Genomic DNA, 22,156 nt, shown 5'->3' with positions numbered 1-22,156 from the left:
ATCGTTCATCATTTTCGTAATGCGTGTGTCCCTTTTTAGGATACGTAAGGCATAATCCGCCATGTGGGCCAAAGTTCCAGTTGTCAAATCTCCGGTTGTGATTGGTTGAGGGGCAGTTGCAGGCAAATCTACGTCACTTGTGTCCCTCAAAAAACCAGAACCCGGCCTTGACACGCAACCAATTTCCTGTGCCCCCGGGAAAGGTTCGGCATTAAAAATATACTCATCCCCATCATCCTCCTCGTCCTCCACCTCCTCTTCGCCCGCTACCTCGTCCTGTACACTGCCCTGACCAGACAATGGCTGACTGTCATCAAGACTTTCCTCTTCCTCTGGTGCAGACGCCTGCTCCTTTATGTGCGTCAAACTTTGCATCAGCAGACGCATTAGGGGGATGCTCATGCTTATTACGGCGTTGTCTGCACTAACCAGCCGTGTGCATTCCTCAAAACACTGAAGGACTTGACACATGTCTTGTATCTTAGACCACTGCACACCTGACAACTCCATGTCTGCCATCCTACTGCCTGCCCGTGTATCCTCCCACAAATAAATAACAGCACGCCTCTGTTCGCACAGTCTCTGAAGCATGTGCAGTGTTGAGTTCCACCTTGTTGCAACGTCTATGATTAGGCGATGCTGGGGAAGGTTCAAAGACCGCTGATAGGTCTGCATACGGCTGGCGTGTACAGGCGAACGTCGGATATGTGAGCAAAGTGCACGCACTTTGAGGAGCAGGTCGGAGAACCCAGGATAAGTTTTCAATAAGCACTGCACCACCAGGTTTAAGGTGTGAGCCAGGCAAGGAATGTGTTTCAGTTGGGAAAGGGAGATGGCAGCCATGAAATTCCTTCCGTTATCACTCACTACCTTGCCTGCCTCAAGATCTACTGTGCCCAGCCACGACTGCGTTTCTTGTTGCAAGAACTCGGACAGAACTTCCGCGGTGTGTCTGTTGTCGCCCAAGCACTTCATAGCCAATACAGCCTGCTGACGCTTGGCAGTAGCTGGCCCATAATGGGACAACTGGTGTGCAACAGTGTCATCTGCCGATGGAGTGGTTGGCAGACTGCGTTCTGTGGAAGAGCTGTAGCTTCTGCAGGAGGACGAGGAGGAGGAGGAGGAGGGGGTGCGAACGCCTACAGCCAACTGTTTCCTAGACCGTGGGCTAGGCACAACTGTCCCTAAATTGATGTCGCCTGTGGACCCTGCATCCACCACATTCACCCAGTGTGCCGTGATGGACACATAACGTCCCTGGCCATGCCTACTGGTCCATGCATCTGTAGTCAGGTGCACCTTTGTACTCACAGATTGCCTGAGTGCATGGACGATGCGCTGTTTAACATGCTGGTGCAGGGCTGGGATGGCTTTTCTGGAAAAAAAGTGTCGACTGGGTAGCTCGTATCGTGGTTCAGCGTACTCCATCAGGGCTTTGAAAGCTTCGCTTTCAACTAACCGGTAGGGCATCATCTCTAACGAGATTAGTCTAGCTATGTGGGCGTTAAAACACTGTGTACGCGGATGCGAGGATAAGTACTTCCTTTTTCTAACCAGAGTCTCATGTAGGGTGAGCTGGACTGGAGAGCTGGAGATCGTGGAACTTTCGGGTGTGCCGGTGTACATGGCAGACTGAGAGACGGTTGGAGACGGTATTGTTTCCGCCGGTGCCCTAGATGCAATATTTCCTCCTACAAAACTGGTGGTTCCCTGACCCTGACTGCTTTTGGCTGGCAAAGAAACCTGCACAGATACTGCCGGTGGTGCAGAAAATGGTGGCCTTACAGTGACGGAAGGGATGTTGCGTTGCTGACTAGCTTCATTGGCCGAGGGTGCTACAACCTTGAGGGACGTTTGGTAGTTAGTCCAGGCTTGAAAATGCATGGTGGTTAAGTGTCTATGCATGCAACTAGTATTTAGACTTTTCAGATTCTGACCTCTGCTTAAGCTAGTTGAACATTTTTGACAGATGACTTTGCGCTGATCAGTTGGATGTTGTTTAAAAAAATGCCAGACTGCACTCTTCCTAGACTCGGATCCCTTTTCAGGGATTGCAGACTGAGCTTTAACCGGATGGCAACGCTGTGCTCCAACAGGTTTTGGCTTTGACACGCGTTTTGGGCCAGATACGGGCCCGGCAGATGGAACCTGTTGCGATGTTGATGCCTGCTGCGGCCCCTCCTCCACCTCCGCTTCTGAACTACTGCCGCCTGCACCCTGTTCCCCCAATGGCTGCCAATCGGGGTCAATAACTGGGTCATCTATTACCTCCTCTTCGAGCTCGTGTGCAACTTCGTCTGTGTCACTGTGTCGGTCGGTGGTATAGCGTTCGTGGCGGGGCAACATAGTCTCATCAGGGTCTGATTGTGGATCTGTACCCTGAGAGGGCAATGTGGTGGTCTGAGTCAAAGGAGCAGCATAGTACTCTGGTTGTGGCTGTGCATCAGTGCACTCCATGTCAGAATCTACTTGTAATGGGCATGGCCTGTTAAATGTTTCACTTTCTAAGCCAGGGACGGTATGTGTAAAGAGCTCCATGGAGTGACCCGTTGTGTCGCCTGCTGCATCCTTCTCTCTTGTTGTAGTTTTTGCTGAGGAGGACAAGGAAGCGACTTGTCCCTGACCGTGAACATCCACAAGCGACGCGCTGCTTTTACATTTACCAGTTTCGGAAGAGGAGGCAAAAGAGCTAGAGGCTGAGTCTGCAATGTAAGCCAAAACTTGCTGTTGCTGCTCCGCCTTTAAAAGCGGTTTTCCTACTCCCAGAAAAGAGAGCGTTCGAGGCCTTGTGTAGCCTGACGACGAAACTGGCTCCACAGCTCCAGACTTAGGTGGAATATTTTTATCCCCACGACCACCTGATGCTCCACTACCACTACCATCATTACCAGCTGACAATGAACGCCCACGACGACCTCTTGCACCAGACTTCCTCATTGTTTTAAAATCTTAACCAAAGTAACTTTATTTGTTGCTGTCAAACAACTTACACGGTGAGCTATAACTTCAGTATGATTTCAATATCCCTTAACAGGTTGGTGAGACCACAAGGAAAATCAGGCACAATGTTACACACTCTGTTTTCTGTGGCACAAAATCACAGAGATGACACACACACAGGACTGTCACTCAAGCACTAATGTCAATATTAATCTCCCACCTAATTTATTTTTTTTTTTTTCTCAGGGAGACTTTAGAAACCAAATAATATTAAAAAAAAAAAAAAAAAAAAAAAAGGCTTTCTATGGCCCACAATTAGAGAGAGAGAGGTGGCACACCCAGGAGTCAAGACTGGCGCACAAGCTGAAAGGGCAATATTACTCTCCCACTGTTTTTTTAAGTTTTTTTTTTATTTCAGGGAGACTTTAGAAACCAAATAATATTAAAAAAAATAAAAATAAAAATAGGCTTTCTATAGCCCACTGAATGAGAGAGAGAGGTGGCACACCCAGGAGTCAAGACTGGCACACAAGCTGAAAGGGCAATATTACTCTCCCACTGTTTTTTTTTGTATTTTTTGTTTTTTAAGGGAGACTTTAGAAACCCAATAATATTTTTAAAAAAAAATAAATAGGCTTTCTATGGCCCACTGAATGAGAGGGAGAGAGGTGGCACACCCAGGAGTCAAGCCTGGCACACAAGCTGAAAGGGCAATATTACTCTCCCACTGTTTTTTTATGTATTTTTTGTTTTTTAAGGGAGACTTTAGAAACCCAATAATATTTTAAAAAAAAAATAAATAGGCTTTCTATGGCCCACTGAATGAGAGGGAGAGAGGTGGCACACCCAGGAGTCAAGACTGGCACACAAGCTGAAAGGGCAATATTACTCTCCCACTGTTTTTTTATGTATTTTTTGTTTTTTAAGGGAGACTTTAGAAACCCAATAATATTAAAAAAAAAAAAAAAAATAGGCTTTCTATGGCCCACTGAATGAGAGGGAGAGAGGTGGCACACCCAGGAGTCAAGACTGGCACACAAGCTGAAAGGGCAATATTACTCTCCCACTGTTTTTTTATGTATTTTTTGTTTTTTAAGGGAGACTTTAGAAACCCAATAATATTTTAAAAAAAAATAAATAGGCTTTCTATGGCCCACTGAATGAGAGGGAGAGAGGTGGCACACCCAGGAGTCAAGCCTGGCACACAAGCTGAAAGGGCAATATTACTCTCCCACTGTTTTTTTATGTATTTTTTGTTTTTTAAGGGAGACTTTAGAAACCCAATAATATTTAAAAAAATAAATAAATAGGCTTTCTATGGCCCACTGAATGAGAGGGAGAGAGGTGGCACACCCAGGAGTCAAGACTGGCACACAAGCTGAAAGGGCAATATTACTCTCCCACTGTTTTTTTATGTTTTTTTTTTTTTTTCAGGGAGACTTTAGAAACCAAATAATATTAAAAAAACAAAAAAAAAAATAGCCTTTCTATGGCCCACTGAATGAGAGAGAGAGGTGGCACACCCAGGAGTCAAGACTGGCACACAAGCTGAAAGGGCAATATTACTCTCCCACTGTTTTTTTATGTATTTTTTGTTTTTTAAGGGAGACTTTAGAAACCCAATAATATTTAAAAAAATAAATAAATAGGCTTTCTATGGCCCACTGAATGAGAGGGAGAGAGGTGGCACACCCAGGAGTCAAGACTGGCACACAAGCTGAAAGGGCAATATTACTCTCCCACTGTTTTTTTATGTTTTTTTTTTTTTTTCAGGGAGACTTTAGAAACCAAATAATATTAAAAAAACAAAAAAAAAAATAGCCTTTCTATGGCCCACTGAATGAGAGAGAGAGGTGGCACACCCAGGAGTCAAGACTGGCACACAAGCTGAAAGGGCAATATTACTCTCCCACTGTTTTTTTATGTATTTTTTGTTTTTTAAGGGAGACTTTAGAAACCCAATAATATTTAAAAAAAAAAATAAATAGGCTTTCTATGGCCCACTGAATGAGAGGGAGAGAGGTGGCACACCCAGGAGTCAAGACTGGCACACAAGCTGAAAGGGCAATATTACTCTCCCACTGTTTTTTTAGGTTTTTTTTTTTTTTTCAGGGAGACTTTAGAAACCAAATAATATTAAAAAAAAAAAAAAAAAAAATAGGCTTTCTATAGCCCACTGAATGAGAGATAGCACACACAGCAGTGGCACACAAGCCCTGACTGAGGCCAATATTTTTCTCCCACTGATTGATGTAGTGTTTTTGTGTTGAGGTAGAATTTAGAACACAAATCACGGAAAAAATAAATAGGCTTTCTATGGCCCACTCAGTGAGAGATGGCACACACAGGGATGGCACTGTAGCAGAAATGCAAATCTTAATCTCCCACAAAAAAAAAACAAAAAAAAAAACAGGGACTGTCCTACAATTACTATCTCCCTGCAGTAATCTAAGCCAGGTATGGCAGGCAGCAATAGGAGTGGACTGATGCACAAATTAAATAAAAAGTGTGGACAAACAAAAAAGATAGCTGTGCAGAAAGGAAGGAACAAGAGGATATGTGCTTTGAAAAAAGCAGTTGGTTTGCACAGTGGCGTACACACAGCAATACAGCTATCACGGAGCCTTCTAGGGCAGCCCAATGAGCTACAGCGCTGAGGGGAAAAAAAAAAAAAAATAGCTTCCACAGTCCCTGCACACCGAAGGTGGTGTTGGACAGTGGAAATCGCTGCAGCACAAGCGGTTTGGTGGTTAGTGGACCCTGCCTAACGCTCTCCCTGCTTCTGACGAAGCGGCAGCAACCTGTCCCTAAGCTCAGATCAGCAGCAGTAAGATGGCGGTCGGCGGGAACGCCCCTTTATAGCCCCTGTGACGCCGCAGACAGCAAGCCAATCACTGCAATGCCCTTCTCTAAGATGGTGGGGACCAGGATCTATGTCATCACGCTGCCCACACTCTGCGTTCACCTTCATTGGCTGAGAAATGGCGCTTTTCGCGTCATTGAAACGCGACTTTGGCGCGAAAGTCGCGTACCGCATGGCCGACAAGCACAGGGGTTGGATCGGGTTTCATGAGACGCCGACTTAGCCAAAAGTCGGCGACTTTTGAAAATGATCGACCCGTTTCGCTCAACCCTAGCCGTGACTTCTTTGGCCTCAGGACACATTATGGTGGATCCAGAATCTCCATTAATGTGCTGCTGTATTCACTTTGGGCATGTTGGGCAGACAACTTTTCAGGCTACTCCAGAAAATATCCATAATTTTTTATAGCTTCGCCCTTTTTCTGTGCCACACCGTTCCACGCCTGAGTTACTCTACAGAAGTGCCAAGGAAACCTTCATTGCGGGAGGCTTAACCTCGGAGATTCGCCAACTCTTCTGGGGGTCTGGGAGGTATACCCTTTTTTCTGCAAGCCTCTTGGACATCCTTAGAAAGGAATGAAGTAGGAATTTGCCTCTGAAGTCTCAGGGGGTCCGAATTTATTTTGAAGTCTGATGAAAGGCTCAAGCACACTACTCAGGACTCCGGGGTATTAGTTTGGGTGCCTGGTCTGTATAAAGGCGATGGATTGTGTTAAATTTTTCCCGCGGGATACTGGATAGCAGACAGGTGCGGGCCGCACTGGTACATACAAATTCGTGTTCCTACTAAATTAAGCAAAGCATTGAGCTCAGTTAAAAATCGCACTCAATTATCATTATTACTGCTAATCTCCTGATAGCGGAGGCAACAAGAAATCCAATGTTGCTGGTGCTGCATTTTCAGCCGGCAGCGTCCCTGGACCCCAGGTAATGCTCCGGTTTGTTCATGCAAGTTCACGGCCAGATATTTCCATAGAAAAAGGTTGCGGCTTGTGTTGGTCACATGAGGGTCCTATAATTAGTAAGGAAATAGGGTCATATCTCTTAAAGCAGGGGCGGTGCTATGTTCTTGGGGTTCCACAGCCCCGATCTTAGGATCAGCAGAAATCCAACCAAAGAATAGGTGATAACTTGATTTTTAGAGAATAACCCTGTAAGTGATACCCACTGCAATTTTCTTTTCACAGTCATGCCCCCTTTTCACAGGTCAACTCCCATTTTATGCCCCCTTTTATGTACCGCACAAATGTGCCAAAGTCTTTTTACAGACCACAACCCAATAGCAATACCCCTGAACGAGGAGTAGGCGCATGAACCCTTCATCAGGCCGCAAAATTAGTCCACACCCTGTGATTGGAGTCTCTTTAGGGAGACCCCCGACACTTCTGTATGTGCTGCTTTCCAGGCATTTTCGGGTGTCTTTTTGCAGCTCTCAAGGACTTTGTCAACTATTTTGGGAGACATGTTCCTTTTTTTGGAAGTGTCCACGACATTCTGGGAAAGTTATGAATTCTGCTCTCTGATGGTGGCACATCTCAGAAGGATGACTCCCTGCAGACGCCAGGTTATGGTGGGAGTTGCAGTATCACAACAACTGGAATGCAGCAAGTTGCTGACTTCTACATCTTGCACTTGTGTGGGATGGACCTGCGGTACAGAATTTAACTTTCAAACCCTAAAATACCGCTGCACTCTTAATAAACAGCAGAGCTGAGTTTGCAAGAGGAAGCAGAGCAGAGTTTGTGAGATGAAGCAGGCTGAGTTTGCGAGAGGAAACGAAGCTGAGTTTGCGAGATGAAGCGAAGCTGAGTTTCCGAGTGGAAGTAGAGCTGAGTTTGCGAGAGGAAGCAGAGCTGAGTTTGCGAGAGGAAGCAGAGCTAAATTAGCTAGTGGAAGCAGAGCTGAGTTTGCGAGAAGAAGCAGAGCTGAGTTTGCGAGATAAAGCAGAGCTGAGTTTGCGAGAGGAAGCAGACCTGAGTTTGCGAGAGGAAGCAGAGTTGAGTTTGTGACCAGTATTATCTAATATACAGTAGCAATGTGTTTCTTTGTGGCTTTTATTAGCCTCCGTTCACACTTTTTTTGCCAAAGTAAATCTGCAGCGTTCTTGCTGCAATTTTACACAATGCAATGGAGCCACAACATGTGTTTTAGGGTTGCCAATTAATGCAGTTCACAAATTGAGCTCTGCTACATGTGAATAATGACCCAAAACTACATGTAGACTTGGCTTAGTGTAAGCGCCGCTCCTCCGTGATTTAATAATCTGGTTCTGGTTTCTGTCCCGGTCCGTACAGTAAGACTGAAGCTTTACATATAGAATTTGGCAGATATTTAAAAAAAAAGAGAACGTTTTGTAAAGTCAGTGAACACCAAGCTGATGAAATAGTTCTCAGGAACAGATGTAACTTTTATATGGGAGGAAACAACGAGTCTGTGCAGGTCTCAGAACACATTAAAAAAACACACTGAAGTGACACACGGCCAAGTTATGTCAGTCCGCTGTAATGGAATTGCTGGGATTTAAAGGGATCTGTAAAGGTATACCATATAAAAGTATGGCTCCAAACCCCAACTGCCCCTTTAACTTGTCATCTTTTTCGACCCAGTGAATAAAAATTGTTTGCTAAGTATCTGAAAGTTCTGCAACTTTGTAATAAACTTTGTGCCCCATTCATAATTTCCTATTATTTTTTTTAAAGTTATTTCTCTTTTTTTTGTCTTGTGGCATCCATAGACCATTTTTGGGACAAGTTCTTCAAAATGCGGTGAATGATTCTTGCTCAAAATTAACAATGCTTTTTATTTTTGCCTTTTACCTTTTTCGTGACTTTTTTAGTGCAAAAACCCCTTTAAATATGTAATTCCAAATGCTTAATGCTCACTATTCTGTAAATCCACACTTCATGGAAAGCGAAATGTATTTAATAAAATGAAAAATTGCTTCACGGCAGAGACGCCTAGACTTGTTACTAAAGTTTACAAAGTAGCAAAAAGTATTCGATTCTGTAAGAACATTCTGTAACATAAGATTTCCATAGGGAGTACACATAAAGGAGTGTCGTTCTCAGCCAGTAAGGTTACGGCCGTACTGAGATAGTTAAAGGGTCTTCTGGCATTTTGCTAAAAAATACCAAATAATCACATACTTGCACTTGTCTTACAAAAAAACATCACATGTGAGCACTGATCGGCCGACTTAGTAATGTGTCTATAAAGATAATTTTGGGGTAATAAAAAAAAAACCCAAATGGATATTATAAACCCTCTTTAAGGAGGATCTAGCGTTTGCCATAAATATGTAATTTTTTAAACTGGTGTAAATGCTGCTGTTTTCCTGAATCTGATGTTGTTTTTTCCTTGTTCCTATGCCTCTCCGATCCTGAGATATGGCCTCCTCTTACCTGTATGTAAATGCAGGGTTTTTTAGCCAAGTAGGCATGGTCATTATGAAGACTCTCCCCAGAGGAGCTCATGACCACACCCACTTGCCTAACTAGATAATACTTACATACAAGATAGATTGGGCCATATCTCAGGAACGGAGAGGGGCAGGAACAAAAGAAAAACATCGCCAGATTCAGGAGAACAGCGGCATTTACACAAGGTAAAGAAATTACATATTTATTGCAAATGACACATCCTGTTTAATTGCTCAGAAACAGTAATTACGGTAAGTAACTTGGCGATTGATGGGATTCCTTTTGTTAATATTAGTCGCATATCACTTAAGAAGTCAAACTACAAACAGTTGCATTTTGTCCAATCCTGGATCAGGGCCGAGGCTTCTGTAGGAAGTTTTCCTGCCTAATAATATGTGAATATAAATATATATTGTTTCTCTTCCAGATTCTCACTTGTTGATGTGAATTAACCCAGTGAACTTAGTAGTTGATAGCAGCAGACATAACACGACGACTTCCAAAGTTCAGCTCCGGTTCCTAATGACTTTTGTTTCTTTTCTTACAGAATGCGATGAACCTTCCGCCTGATAAAGCCAGGTTACTGCGTCAGTACGATAATGAGAAGAAGTGGGAACTGATCTGCGATCAGGTAAATACTGACGATGCAATCTTGTGATCAGAAAATGGTCATTTTGTTTTAATCAGGAATTTTGCTAAAATTATTTGTTTAAGAACTTTTCATGATTCTTTTGATACTGCCATTTTCACTTATAGACTTAGAATGGGCTTGTATAATTGTTCTGTAGAGAACACTTCTGTGTTCACCTCATTATCACAGACAATGTTACATTGAAAGAAATCACACACACATATATATATATATATATATATATATACATATATATATATATACATACTGTATATATATATATATATATATATATATATATATATATATATATATATATATATAAAACATAGGATTACACCATTGACAATACGGAATGTTGACATTGGCGGCTTACCTTATTCCCTCCCTGCACAGTGACCTCTGCACAGATCACAGAGCATGCCACAACACAATTGTAATGAAGTTAATAGGTCATGGCCATCTGGCAATTCTGGCAAATGTTAGAAGGGCCTGTCTGGTCGTGGGTCACCTTGTCTGCTACACTGTTAACAGAATCGGTGTTCTCAAGACATCCCTACTGTTAAGAGTTTTGACGGAGCATACAGTCGCTGACTCCGTCACTTACCCCAGCAGGCCACCGGTATCATTAGAAATATTGGTCTTGTAGTAAATCTTGCTTTCCTTCACACAGGGTAATAGTAGTAATACATCCCATCTGGTGATGGGGATGGGGACAGCATGGGTATGTGTGATTTAAAGTGCCAGGGCTGAATTTCATCCCCAGTCCGTACCTGGGTGATTGTAACAGCTCACCTCCTCCTTTTCCCTGCACAGTAACCTCTGCACATTTTTTCAGAGCACGCCACAGCACAATTGTAATGAAGGTAATAGGTGATGGTAACAGCTCACCTCCTCCTCTTCTCTGCACAGTAACCTCTGCACATTTTTCAGAGCATGCCACAACACAATTGTAATGAAGGTAATAGGTGATGGTAACAGCTCACCTCCTCCTCTTCCCTGCACAGTAACCTCTGCACAGGTCTCAGAACATGCCACAACACTCCTCTATAGAAGTCCTTATGTATTTCCAGACTACAGGTTCCTACAATCCATTTCCCTTTTGAAATGCAGCTCAGGCCACATGGCCGCCTCATAGTCATGTGCAATGGGCCATCCATATATTTTGGACATGGTATGCAGCGTCTAATGAGGGGCTCACATGTAAGGCATCTTTACACCCACTGAATGGCCACATAATTTGGGGACCTTAGAGAGTATTTTTTACAAGAGACTCCCTGCCAACCTCATTCTGCCTCAGGAGGATACACATTTAGAGGGATTTTCTGGGCTTGATGTAAATTTCTGAAGTCACATACAGTGCAGATTGGAAAATTCTGAAAGTGTGTATTATGCACACTGTCAGGAGTCCCCTCAACTGGAAGACTGAGTGGGCGGTCACGTGACCGTTTTCATGCGATATGTATACTGGCGGTCACAGGCCTACTAGACTTTCATTGCTTCTTTCAGTAGAACATTGAGAGATGTGGATGACCGCCTGCTCGATTTGGCAAATGAAAGGAATCCTGACCAAGGTTGTTAAGCAAATTTAAAGGATACCCCGATCTGCAGTCCGAGTGACTGCAAAAATTTAGCTCAAAACCAAAAAAACCCTTTAAAATTAATTTTTCATACACCTACAGGGTTAGTAAGCCCCATGAAACACCCTATCAAAGAAATCACCTTGCAAACCGCCATATTAGAAATTGAGGACAGAAAGGGGACATCATAAAACCCCTGTCTCTAGCTGTAGTATGTCATAAAAAATCCTTCATGGGCCTTATTCCTCCTCCCCAGGTCCAGTGCTCAGTTTCCATCAGCCACTTATTATTTTGTTTTTATGTGTTTTTTAAATCTACTGGAAACACCCTTAAAGGAGTTTTCTAGTTTCGGATAACCACTTTCCACTAACTCTAGTTTAGTAAAAAAAACTCCTTTATTCCCCCTCTCCAGGTCCAGTTCTGAGTTTCCACTGCTGCTCCCAGTGTCTATTATTGTCTGCAGCGCTGATATCATGTCGAAAGTGCTGCGGCTAATAACTGAGCTGCTGAACTCAGTGATTGGCTGACATCAGCGCTGCAGACAATATCAGACACTGGGACCAGCGGTGGAAACTCAGCGCTGGACCTGGAGAGGGGGAATAAAGGACTTTAAAAAAAAAAAAATTACATTTAGGGGAAAGAGGTTTTCCAAAATCACTAGATTTCCATAAGATTTAAAAAAATGCATAAAAATGAAATAATAAGCACAAAAATTTATAGAAAATACCGTAAGTTCATCATCTGTGAAAAAGGTAAAATTATTAACTTTAGTCATCTATGAGTTCAATCTTATTTTAGGATATTGGAGCACCAACAATATGGCTGCTATTACATCACTCATTAGAGTTGCCACCCAGCTTTCTTAGGAGCCTGCATGGCAAAACTTTCTGTGTCTCCTGTAACACTGGTGGGGGTATATATCAGTATATAAGCAGTGATATACCTGATATTATTACAAGAGCAATTTACGAGATCTTGGAAACTGGCAGGGACGCAGCTTGTTTGTGTAGATATGTACTGTAAATCCCGGGGCTGTATACTCCAGAGTTTCTGCCAGAAATGTGCCGGATTTGTACCGTATACATTTCGTCATTTCTTTATGTCTAATTGAGAAATACTTCAAAATTACTGATCCAAACCCACCGACGCCCCCTTAGTGACAGGAACACCATTTTTTTCCTCTAGATCTGAATGTTCTGTGTCATAAGAGTAATGCATTATTACCCAATAAGTTTTCTTGCAATAGATATTATCTGAGACATAAATTATAGAGGTTGTTCGGGCTTCCGATACTAGAATAGGCCGTCAATATCAGATCGGTGGGGATCCAACACTCGGCATTTCCACCAATCAGCTCCTGTTGAGGAAAAAGAGCTGAGCTGCAGTACCTAAGAACGGCCACTACACAGTGTATGGAGCTGTGCTGTTCAGGCTCTGTGCACCTTGTATATCCGGCCCCCGAGGGAGCTGATAACAGCTGATTGGTGGAGGTGCTGGGTGTACCCCTGCGGATCCGATATCGATGAACTATCCCTATGTAACCGTGGAAAACCCCTTTAAGGGGGGACTTGAGTAAAATGTAAGGTGCCCTTTAATTAATTGAGGAGTTGGTCACTTATACCGAATGGATATGAACATTTTATGCGATGTGCACACTTGATTGCTCCTTTTAGACCTGTGAGGTGTAAGTTTTATCGAGCAGTGATCCTACACAAATGTGTGATAGACGGGGGTGTCATATTTGGGACCCGCACCTATTTTGAGATTGGGACCCCATCTCTCACCACTGTGAATCCTTTGCTGCATTGCTGCCTCCATGGACTTCTATGGAAGTTTCCAAATGGTGATGAGCTTATACAGGATCCAATGATGCAAGGCAGCAAAGCATTACAGAAACCGTCAAACATGTTCTGACCCCACGTCTCCGCCTCTGAGCTCAGGTTGAGTTTTAGGGCGCGGAGGTTGCAGATCGGCTGCACAGATCAATGGTGTAGCGCTGGTGCAGTGTTCCTGTGCAGCCGTTCTGCAACCTCCGTGCCCAAAAACTCAGCCTGAGTTCAGAGGTGGAGAAGAACGGCTGCACAGGAGCACTACGCCTGTGGTTGCAGAGCGCCTGCACAGGAGCACTGCACCAGCGCTACACCATTGATCCGTGCAGCCGGTTCCTTCTTCTACAGACCCACATAAAAGTTTAATATCCACTTTCTGCTCTTCACCTGTATCCACCACATTCCCCGGAATATGCGCCTTCCGTCTCAGGTGACAGACAAAGCTGATCTGCAATTACTTAAGTCCAATTACAGCTCCGATATATTGCGCCTTACTTATCGGATTATGTAACGTACCACTGTCTATAGCCATGGAATGACGCCCACCTCCCCAACACCCCTGGCCCTCCAGAGCCCATAAGCAGCGGAATATCTATGGAATAGCAGCGGTTGCCGTAATCATCATCCTTCCATTTCCGAGGCTGGGGAATTGTAAGTCACCACTTCAAAGGATTTGGATAACACCGATTGCGTCATGAGATATTTCAATCCTTGGCCGGTGGGAGCCCGACGAGCCTTTCTTCTCTTCCTTGGATTTCCTTTGTACTCATTTCTACACTCTCTCGGAATAAAAATCCATATTTTATGTTGTCATAAATTAGACAATTAATGCAGCAAGCGGTTTACAAATACTAAATTGCAAAGTCATCACTTGCTGCTCGTTGACATTTCTGGAGCAGATCAGCTTGCTGGAGTCTTTTTCCCACAGAGACTTGAAGCTCAGCGCAGAATGCAAATGACTTGTGGATTAGCAGAAGCACGAGGGTTTCACGCCACTTTTATAGACCAGTAGTGATTGCTGAGAGATGGATGGGTAGGCATGCCCCTAAAGCTGGCCGGTTTGGTGGAGGTCTAACCTCAGGGATCTCTAAGAGTGGCCTCTGTGCAGCACGAAGAGCATCGGAAACAGCTTGGTCTAGTCTAGATCCAAAGGCCAGACCTTACTTGTCAACCTCTAAGTAAACACGCTACCGAAAATGTTCCCCCCATTCCACGCCATCCCCCATCCAAACTTCTTCTGTAACCACTGACAGCACAGAAAAAGTACCGATATGCCGCTTTTTTGGGAGGTTTTTGATGGTGTCAATATACTTCCCAATCAGGGCTGTGGAGTCGGAGTCGAAGCTCATTTTGGTAGAGTCGGAGTCAGAGTTGGTGTCATGGAAATTGAGGAGTCGGAGTTGGAGGTTTGGCTTACTGACTCCACAGCCCTGTTCCCAACACTTCCAATGTCCATAAGGTCTCCACTTCTTAGAGGAGCCACCCTGACATTTCCAAGCATAGTTGCATAAAGACGTCTAAGCTCTGCCACCATTATCGCCCACCTTTTACCTGGGATTACTATACAACACTCTTTTTGTAAACCCCACTCTTTTTGAGTCCCCACTTATCTCCAAATTTACTAAAATTGTTACCAGATGTTATCTACTGGGGAACGAGGGACTAGATATTATATACTGGGGAGCGAGGGGCCGGATGTTATATACTGGGGAGCGAGGAGGTGGATGTTATACACTGGGGAGAGGGTCCGGATGTTATATACTGGGGAGCGAGGGCTGGATGTTATACACCAGGGAGCGAGGGACCGGATATTATATACTGAGGGCGGAGGGCCAGATTTTATACATTGGGGAGTGAGGGGCCGGATGTTATACACTTGGGAGTGAAGGGTCAGATGTTTTACACTGGGGAGAGGGTCCGGATGTTATATACTGGGGAGCGAGGGCTGGATGTTATACACTGGGGAGTGAGGGGTCGGATGTTATACGCTGGGGAGTGAGGGGCCTGATATTATATACTGGGGGTGAGGGGCTGGATGTTATATACTGGGGAAAGGGTCCAGATGTTATATACTGGGGAGTGAGGAGCCGGATGTTATACACTGCGGGAGAGGGGCCTGATATTATATACTGGGGGCGAGGGGCTGGATGTCATATACTGGGGAGCGAGGGGCCGGATGTTATATACTGGGGAGCGAGGGGCCGGATATTATATACTGAGGGTAGAGGGCCAGATGTTATACACTGGGGGCGAGGGGCCGGATGTTATATACTGGGGAGCGAGGGGCCGGATGTTATATACTGGGGAGCGAGGGGCCGGATATTATATACTGAGGGCGGAGAGCCAGATGTTATAAATTGGGGACCGAGGGGCCGGGTGTTATACACTGGGGAGTGAGGGTCCAGAAGTTATACACTGGGGAGTGAGGGGCCGGACGTTATACACTGGGGAGCGAGGGTCTGGATGTTATACACAAGGGAGCGAGGGGCTGCATGTTATACACTGGGGAGCGAGGGTCCGGATGTTATACACTGGGGAGCGAGGGTCCGGATGTTATACACTAGGGAGCGAGGGTCCGGATGTTATACACTAGGGGCGAGGGGCTGGATGTTATACACTGGGGAGCGAGGGTCCGGACGTTATACACTAGGGAGCGAGGGTCTGGATGTTATACACTAGGGGCGAGGGGCCGGATGTTATACACTGGGGAGTGAGGGTCCGGACGTTATACACTAGGGAGCGAGGGTCCGGATGTTATACACTAGGGAGCGAGGGTCCGGATGTTATACACTGGGGAGCGAGGGGCCGGATGTTATACACTAGGGGCGAGGGGCCGGATGTTATACACTAGGGAGCGAGGGTCCGGATGTTATATACTGAGGATGGAGGGCTGGATGAAAACCTAGAATTCAGAGCTTGAGACTTGCCGCCTTACACTTTTCTCCATATCGTGTACCAGACATGGCTGAATAGTTTGGCCACCGGGAAGTGAAGCCCTTGACTGAAAAATGCATCAAAATGAGAAGCCATTATGGATGGACAGGACATATTTATGTGAAGCACGACTCATTCCTTTGCCCTCCTAACGTTGGATGCCATCATTTGCTGTAAAAGGACATTTTATACATTTTTAATTTCCACGCCGTGTCATTGGAACGCTGATTCATGGAGCTGAAGGGCGATACCTTGGTCATTAATAGCACATAGACATATATTTGCCACAGCGATGAGCTATGATATGAATTGGCAGTGGATCATGCCACGCTGGAGATGCCGCGTGAGGGTCTGGCATTGTTTCGCCCCTTCTTCCCTCCCCAATGACCTCTGCCTCGTTAGCTCTCTCCACTATGGGATATGAATGAATGTTGAATCGCTCTTTTCCTTTTCCATGGAATTAATCTGTAACAATCTCTTTTCTTCTCTGTGTCCCTAAATGGCCTAAAACCCAAACCTTAAAATGCGTGGGAGAAAATTTGTGAACACTTAGGCAAAGAAGAATTAATGAATATTGTGCCCCATTGTTAGTCGGTTACATATAGCTCTGGATGTGGCGTCGGAGCCCACCCAGATCATTCTAGGAGAAAAATCACATATCACATTGCGTTTAAGAGGTTTTTTTATCTAGTTTTTGGCGCTTTTCATCTTAGTCTTCTTTTAATTTACCCCTTTTTTTAAAGATTATTTTATATGTGTTCGCCTGTATTGTTTTGTTCGCTGTTGTGGCCGAGTTTGGGGCTTTTCCAGTTGTTTTCAACGTATTCGTCAATTGTGACATTTTAAAAAGCCATTAAATTTTTGCAAATGCACTCAAGTCTCCCCCCCGAAGTGATTTTTTGCATTTTTCTGCGCAAAGTTTGCAATATTTTAGGACAATGTGACTTTTTGCTCTAAAAAAGCACAAAAAAGAGTAAAAGATAAAAATGATTTTGCACAAAATTCATAAATTTGGCACCGAATATAAAGAAACCTCAATAAATGCAAAAAGGCAAAAAAATCAAAAAGTGATTCTAAACACCATCCCCCCCCACAAATGATCGAGACTCGGGCCCATAGTGCATGCACCTGGTTATCAAGGACTTAGTTATTGGTGACCTTTCCTCCGGATTGGTCATCAATATCATGTCAGTGGATGTCCCCCATTAATTGCTGCCCAGACATACTTGGTATACAGGACCACAGCTCTATACACCGTGTACGGGACAATTTTGGGTACTGCAGCTCCGCTCCTATTCAGTTCAATAGGAGCTGAGTTGTAGTACTTCATAATGGCCACTAGTCAGTGTGTGGAGCTGTGGTGTACAGTGTGCATATCTAAGCAAGCGGTAGGGGTGCCCAGTTTGGGACTCAACATCAATATCAACCCCTCTTTAAGACGTTCTGGCTTCATTTTATTGGTACCTTTTCCTTGTGTAATAGCTTAATAGTCTGGGAGTCGACTGCTGGAACCCTTAGCGATCCTGAGAACGTGAGCACACTCTTAAATGGAGCAGAGTTGCGCATGCTCGAGCTCTACTCCATTCATTGTCTATGGGACTGAGCAGCTTTCTCCGGCAGTCCCATAGACAATGAATGGAGCATTAGCACTTCAGGCTCCAGAACTTCATTCTTAGGGTTGTAACAGGGTCCCAGAGGTCGGACCCTAAGCCATCAGTAAATTATCTATACCTTGAGAATAACAAACTAATTAATGAGTAGTTAACCCTTAGTATCCATTTCCTACCCTAATCTAGAGCAGTGTTAGGATAGCTCCCCATAAGTAGGTGAACGTATTCCATCTCTAACCTGGAATATAATATTACCCATCTATAATATCCTATTTATTCTACCATGTGTCTCTGGCAAAACTCTCCGGCAAATTTACAAATCTAATTTGGCAGTGGTAAATTGAATATATTTATTTTCCGGTCTTGGAAAAAAAGCAGAAAACAAAACAAGAAATTTATCAGATTTCCAGACAGACACATAAATCGGGAATGAAGATTGAGGACATCTGGTTCTGGCCAAGATCGGGGCAAATGGACAGAGGAGTGTTTTCCTTCCATTGTCTCGTTCCTCTCTCAGAGGTGGTCTCCGCTGGACTGAACTGGAGCAAGTGATTTATTATCGGCCGGACCCTCCACTAAACAGAATATCTGAGAATTTGCATTTATAAAGGAATTGGACCATTTTCCTTATTATGATGTAAAGTGAATCATCGGTGTTAGCTTACGAATACTTGTGCGGATTAGAAAGAGGACACCCATCCTCCACCCGATCCTGCCTGTACTACTCTGGGAGATGAGTTGGTAGGAAATGATAATGATTGCGTTGTACCAACATTATAGGTGGACGTGCCGCAGCCCCCCACCCATCTAAGATTAAAAAAGTGTTCCCTAAAAAAGGTTATCACAGGATACACCTCCGAACATTGTATACTAAAACTCCCAACATGTCCATGATGAGTCTATTCCTACTCTCTACAAACACTGTACACTACAACTCCCAACATGTCCATGATAAGTACGGTATCTTCCTACTCTCTACAATCATCGTACACTACAACTCCCAACATGTCCATGATGAGTCTATTCCTACTCTCTACAATCACCGTACACTACAACTCCCAACATGTCCGTGATGAGTCTATTACTACTCTCTACAATCACCGTACACTACAACTCCCAACATGACCAGGATGAGTCTATTCTTACTCTCTACAATCACCGTACACTACAACTCCCAACATGTCCATGATGAGTCTATTCCTACTCTCTACAATCACCGTACACTACAACTCCCAACATGTCCGTGATGAGTCTATTACTACTCTCTACAATCACCGTACACTACAACTCCCAACATGACCAGGATGAGTCTATTCTTACTCTCTACAATCACCGTACACTACAACTCCCAACATGTCCATGATGAGTCTATTCCTACTCTCTACAATCACCGTACACTACAACTCCCAACATGACCAGGATGAGTCTATTCTTACTCTCTACAATCACCGTACACTACAACTCCCAACATGACCAGGATGAGTCTATTCTTACTCTCTACAATCACCGTACACTACAACTCCCAACATATCCGTGATGAGTCTATTACTACTCTCTACAATCACCGTATACTACAACTCCCAACATGACCAGGATGAGTCTATTCTTACTCTCTACAATCACCGTACACTACAACTCCCAACAGGACCCCGTACATTTCCATGGTGCAGCATACAGCACTGCGGATCGGTACTTACAGGTGCATCTCCCTAAACTAGAATATCATCAAAAAGTTAATTTATTTCTTCAATGCAAACAGAGTCATTACACACAGAGTGATCTATTTCAAGTGTTTATTTCTGTTAATGTTGATGATTATGGCTTACTGATGATAATGGCTTACAGCCAATGAGAACCCAAGCTTGAAAAATGATTTTAAAATCTGAAATGTTGGCCTCCTGACATGTATGTTCAGTAAATGCACTCAATACTTGGTCGGGCTCCTTTTACATCAGTTACTGCATAAGTGCGGCGTGGCATGGAGGCGATCAGCCTGTGGCGCTGCTGAGGGGTTATGGAAGCCCAGGTTGCTTTGATAGCAGCCTTCAGCTCGTCTGCATTGTTGGGTCCGGTGTCTCTCATCTTACTCTTCACAATACTCTATAGATTCTCTATGAGGTTAAGGTCAGGCGAGTTTGCTGCCGATCAAGCACAGTGATACTATTGTTAGTAAACCAGGTATTGGTACTTTTCGCAGTGTGGACAGGGGCCAAGTCCTGCTGGAGAATGACATTTCCATCTCCAAAAAGCTTGTCGGCACAGGGAAGCATGAAGTGCTCTAAAATTTCCTGGTAGACAGCTGCGCTAACTTTGGTCTTGATAAAACACAGAGGACCTACACCAGCAGATGACATGGCTCCCCAAACCATCACTGATTGTGGAGAGCTTGGAAATCAAGGCTTGGCTCAGATCCCCCGGACAGTCGGCAGTGAGGATTTTCCATTTTCAGATAGGAAATAACCTTTTGGCAAAATGTATGATTCTCCATTTTTCCGAGATTATCCAGCGTTCCTTCCTTCATGATGGAGCGGACTTCTGTGGAAATCTTCTATCTCTGAAGTGACAAGTTGGCTCTTAGTGTAGACGCATTACATAGAAAGAATGAAACCCAGACTCATATTGTGTAATAGGACGTCTGATGCAACCCTAGAAGCTAAATTAACCAGAACTAGCGAAATGCTGGGATCTGTAGTTTCACAGCATACAACTTGAGTGTAGAGTTGAGCAAAAAAATGTTTTGCGCTGCCCCCGAGGACTGACGGGTAACAGACCAGGGCAGCCTTCACTTCTTCGGCCCTGCATTCTGGGCGCCTGTTGCATTTACGAGACCCAGTGATGTCGTGATGTGTGTTGTGGCCCAATGTTGTAGGGCCAAGTTGCTGCAAAAGGTGCCGACTACACTGGACGTAGAAGTGAACCGCTCCGGACCAGGGCAGCGTGAATCTTTTTTCTCAACTCTACTTTTGTTGTATTAAAGGAAATAAACTTTCTTCTAAAAAGAGCGCCACTCTGGTCCCCAGGTTATGGCTGATATTGCAGCGTTAGGAAAGTTAATGAGCAGAGCTGCAGTACCAGACCCAGCCAATGCCCAGCAGGGGAGCTGTTTTTTTTGGATGGGGGGAAGCAGACCCTATCATTGTATTGTAACCCCTATGCAAAATGAGTATGCCAAACTTTTTGATGCCCTTTCAAAATTATTTTTAGGGTACCTGGTGTAAAAAAAATATCAAATATATAAAGGAAGATCTGACATACAGGACCCTTATCTATTATCCAGAGGGTTTCTCATTCTTTAGGACTAAAGATGTTCTGGCATTCCATAAATAGACAATTGATTCCTATGGAAACAGTGCAATACTGTACTTCCCCTGTGGGGGTGCTGCAGGGAAATCGAGCACTTGTTGCTGCCTTCCCCTACAGATTACAGTTTTAGGGCACTTTGTGATCCGTTTATCATTAGGAAACCCTTTTAAGAAAAGAGATTCTACAAAGATGATAAGCCCATCGCCCATTGTGTTTACATCATAGACAAATGGACTTTCTCTACATTTTTACTCTTTTAGTCTCTTGGATAAGTGGCTAAGAATAACAGCTCCATGGTGTTTTGGGTTCATTGTGGAAATCCGTCTCATCACACAACTAATTCACAGAGGATGTGGGTTGTGGAAAGTGATTTTTTTTTTTAAGCTCAGTCTTGTTGCCTATTGCAAAAGGTTTTGGCAGTTATCTTTGGTGTTCAAAGATGAGTTATTCCCAAATAATAGTGATTAAATATGTAATTAGATAATGAATCGTGAATCACATCTGTAGCAATGTAGACTGCAAGGGATAGATAGATAATAGATGGATAGATAGATAGATAGATAGATAGATAGATAGATAGATAGATAGATAGATAGATAGATGATAGATAGATAGTAGATAGATAGATAGTAGATAGATAGATAGATGATAGATAGATAGATAGATAGATAGATAGTAGATAGATAGATAATAGATAGATAGATAATAGATAGATAGATAGTAGATAGATAGATAGATGATAGATAGATAGATAGATAGATAGATAGATAGATAGATAGATAGATAGATAGTAGATAGATAGATAGATAGTAGATAGATAGATAGATAGTAGATAGATAGATAATAGATAGATAGATAGTAGATAGATGATTGATAATAGATAGATAGATAGATAGATAGATAGATGATAGAGATAATAGATAGATAGTAGATAGATAGATAGATAGATAGATGATAGATAATAGATAGATAGTAGATAGATGATTGATAATAGGTAGATAGATGATAGATAGATAGATAGATGATAGAGATAATAGATAGATAGTAG

At 43.7% G+C, this 22,156-nt stretch overlaps 1 protein-coding gene across 7 annotated transcripts in view; it reads left to right on the top strand.

The window, feature by feature from the left end:
* Nucleotides 1–22,156, top strand: part of FMNL2 (formin like 2) — a 215,463-nt gene that overhangs the window by 116,505 nt on the left and 76,802 nt on the right. For all 7 annotated transcript variants that reach the window (XM_077272952.1, XM_077272949.1, XM_077272954.1 and 4 more), the window contains exon 2: nt 9,769–9,852. In XM_077272952.1, coding sequence (XP_077129067.1) covers nt 9,769–9,852 — 84 coding nt within the window. The remainder of the gene's footprint in view (nt 1–9,768; nt 9,853–22,156) is intronic.

This window comes from Ranitomeya variabilis, chromosome 7, assembly GCF_051348905.1.
Source record: "Ranitomeya variabilis isolate aRanVar5 chromosome 7, aRanVar5.hap1, whole genome shotgun sequence".
In the NCBI taxonomy this organism is placed as follows: domain Eukaryota; kingdom Metazoa; phylum Chordata; class Amphibia; order Anura; family Dendrobatidae; genus Ranitomeya; species Ranitomeya variabilis.
The sequence above is the reverse complement of the archived record's forward strand: the minus strand, read 5'-3'. Positions and strand labels throughout refer to the sequence as shown.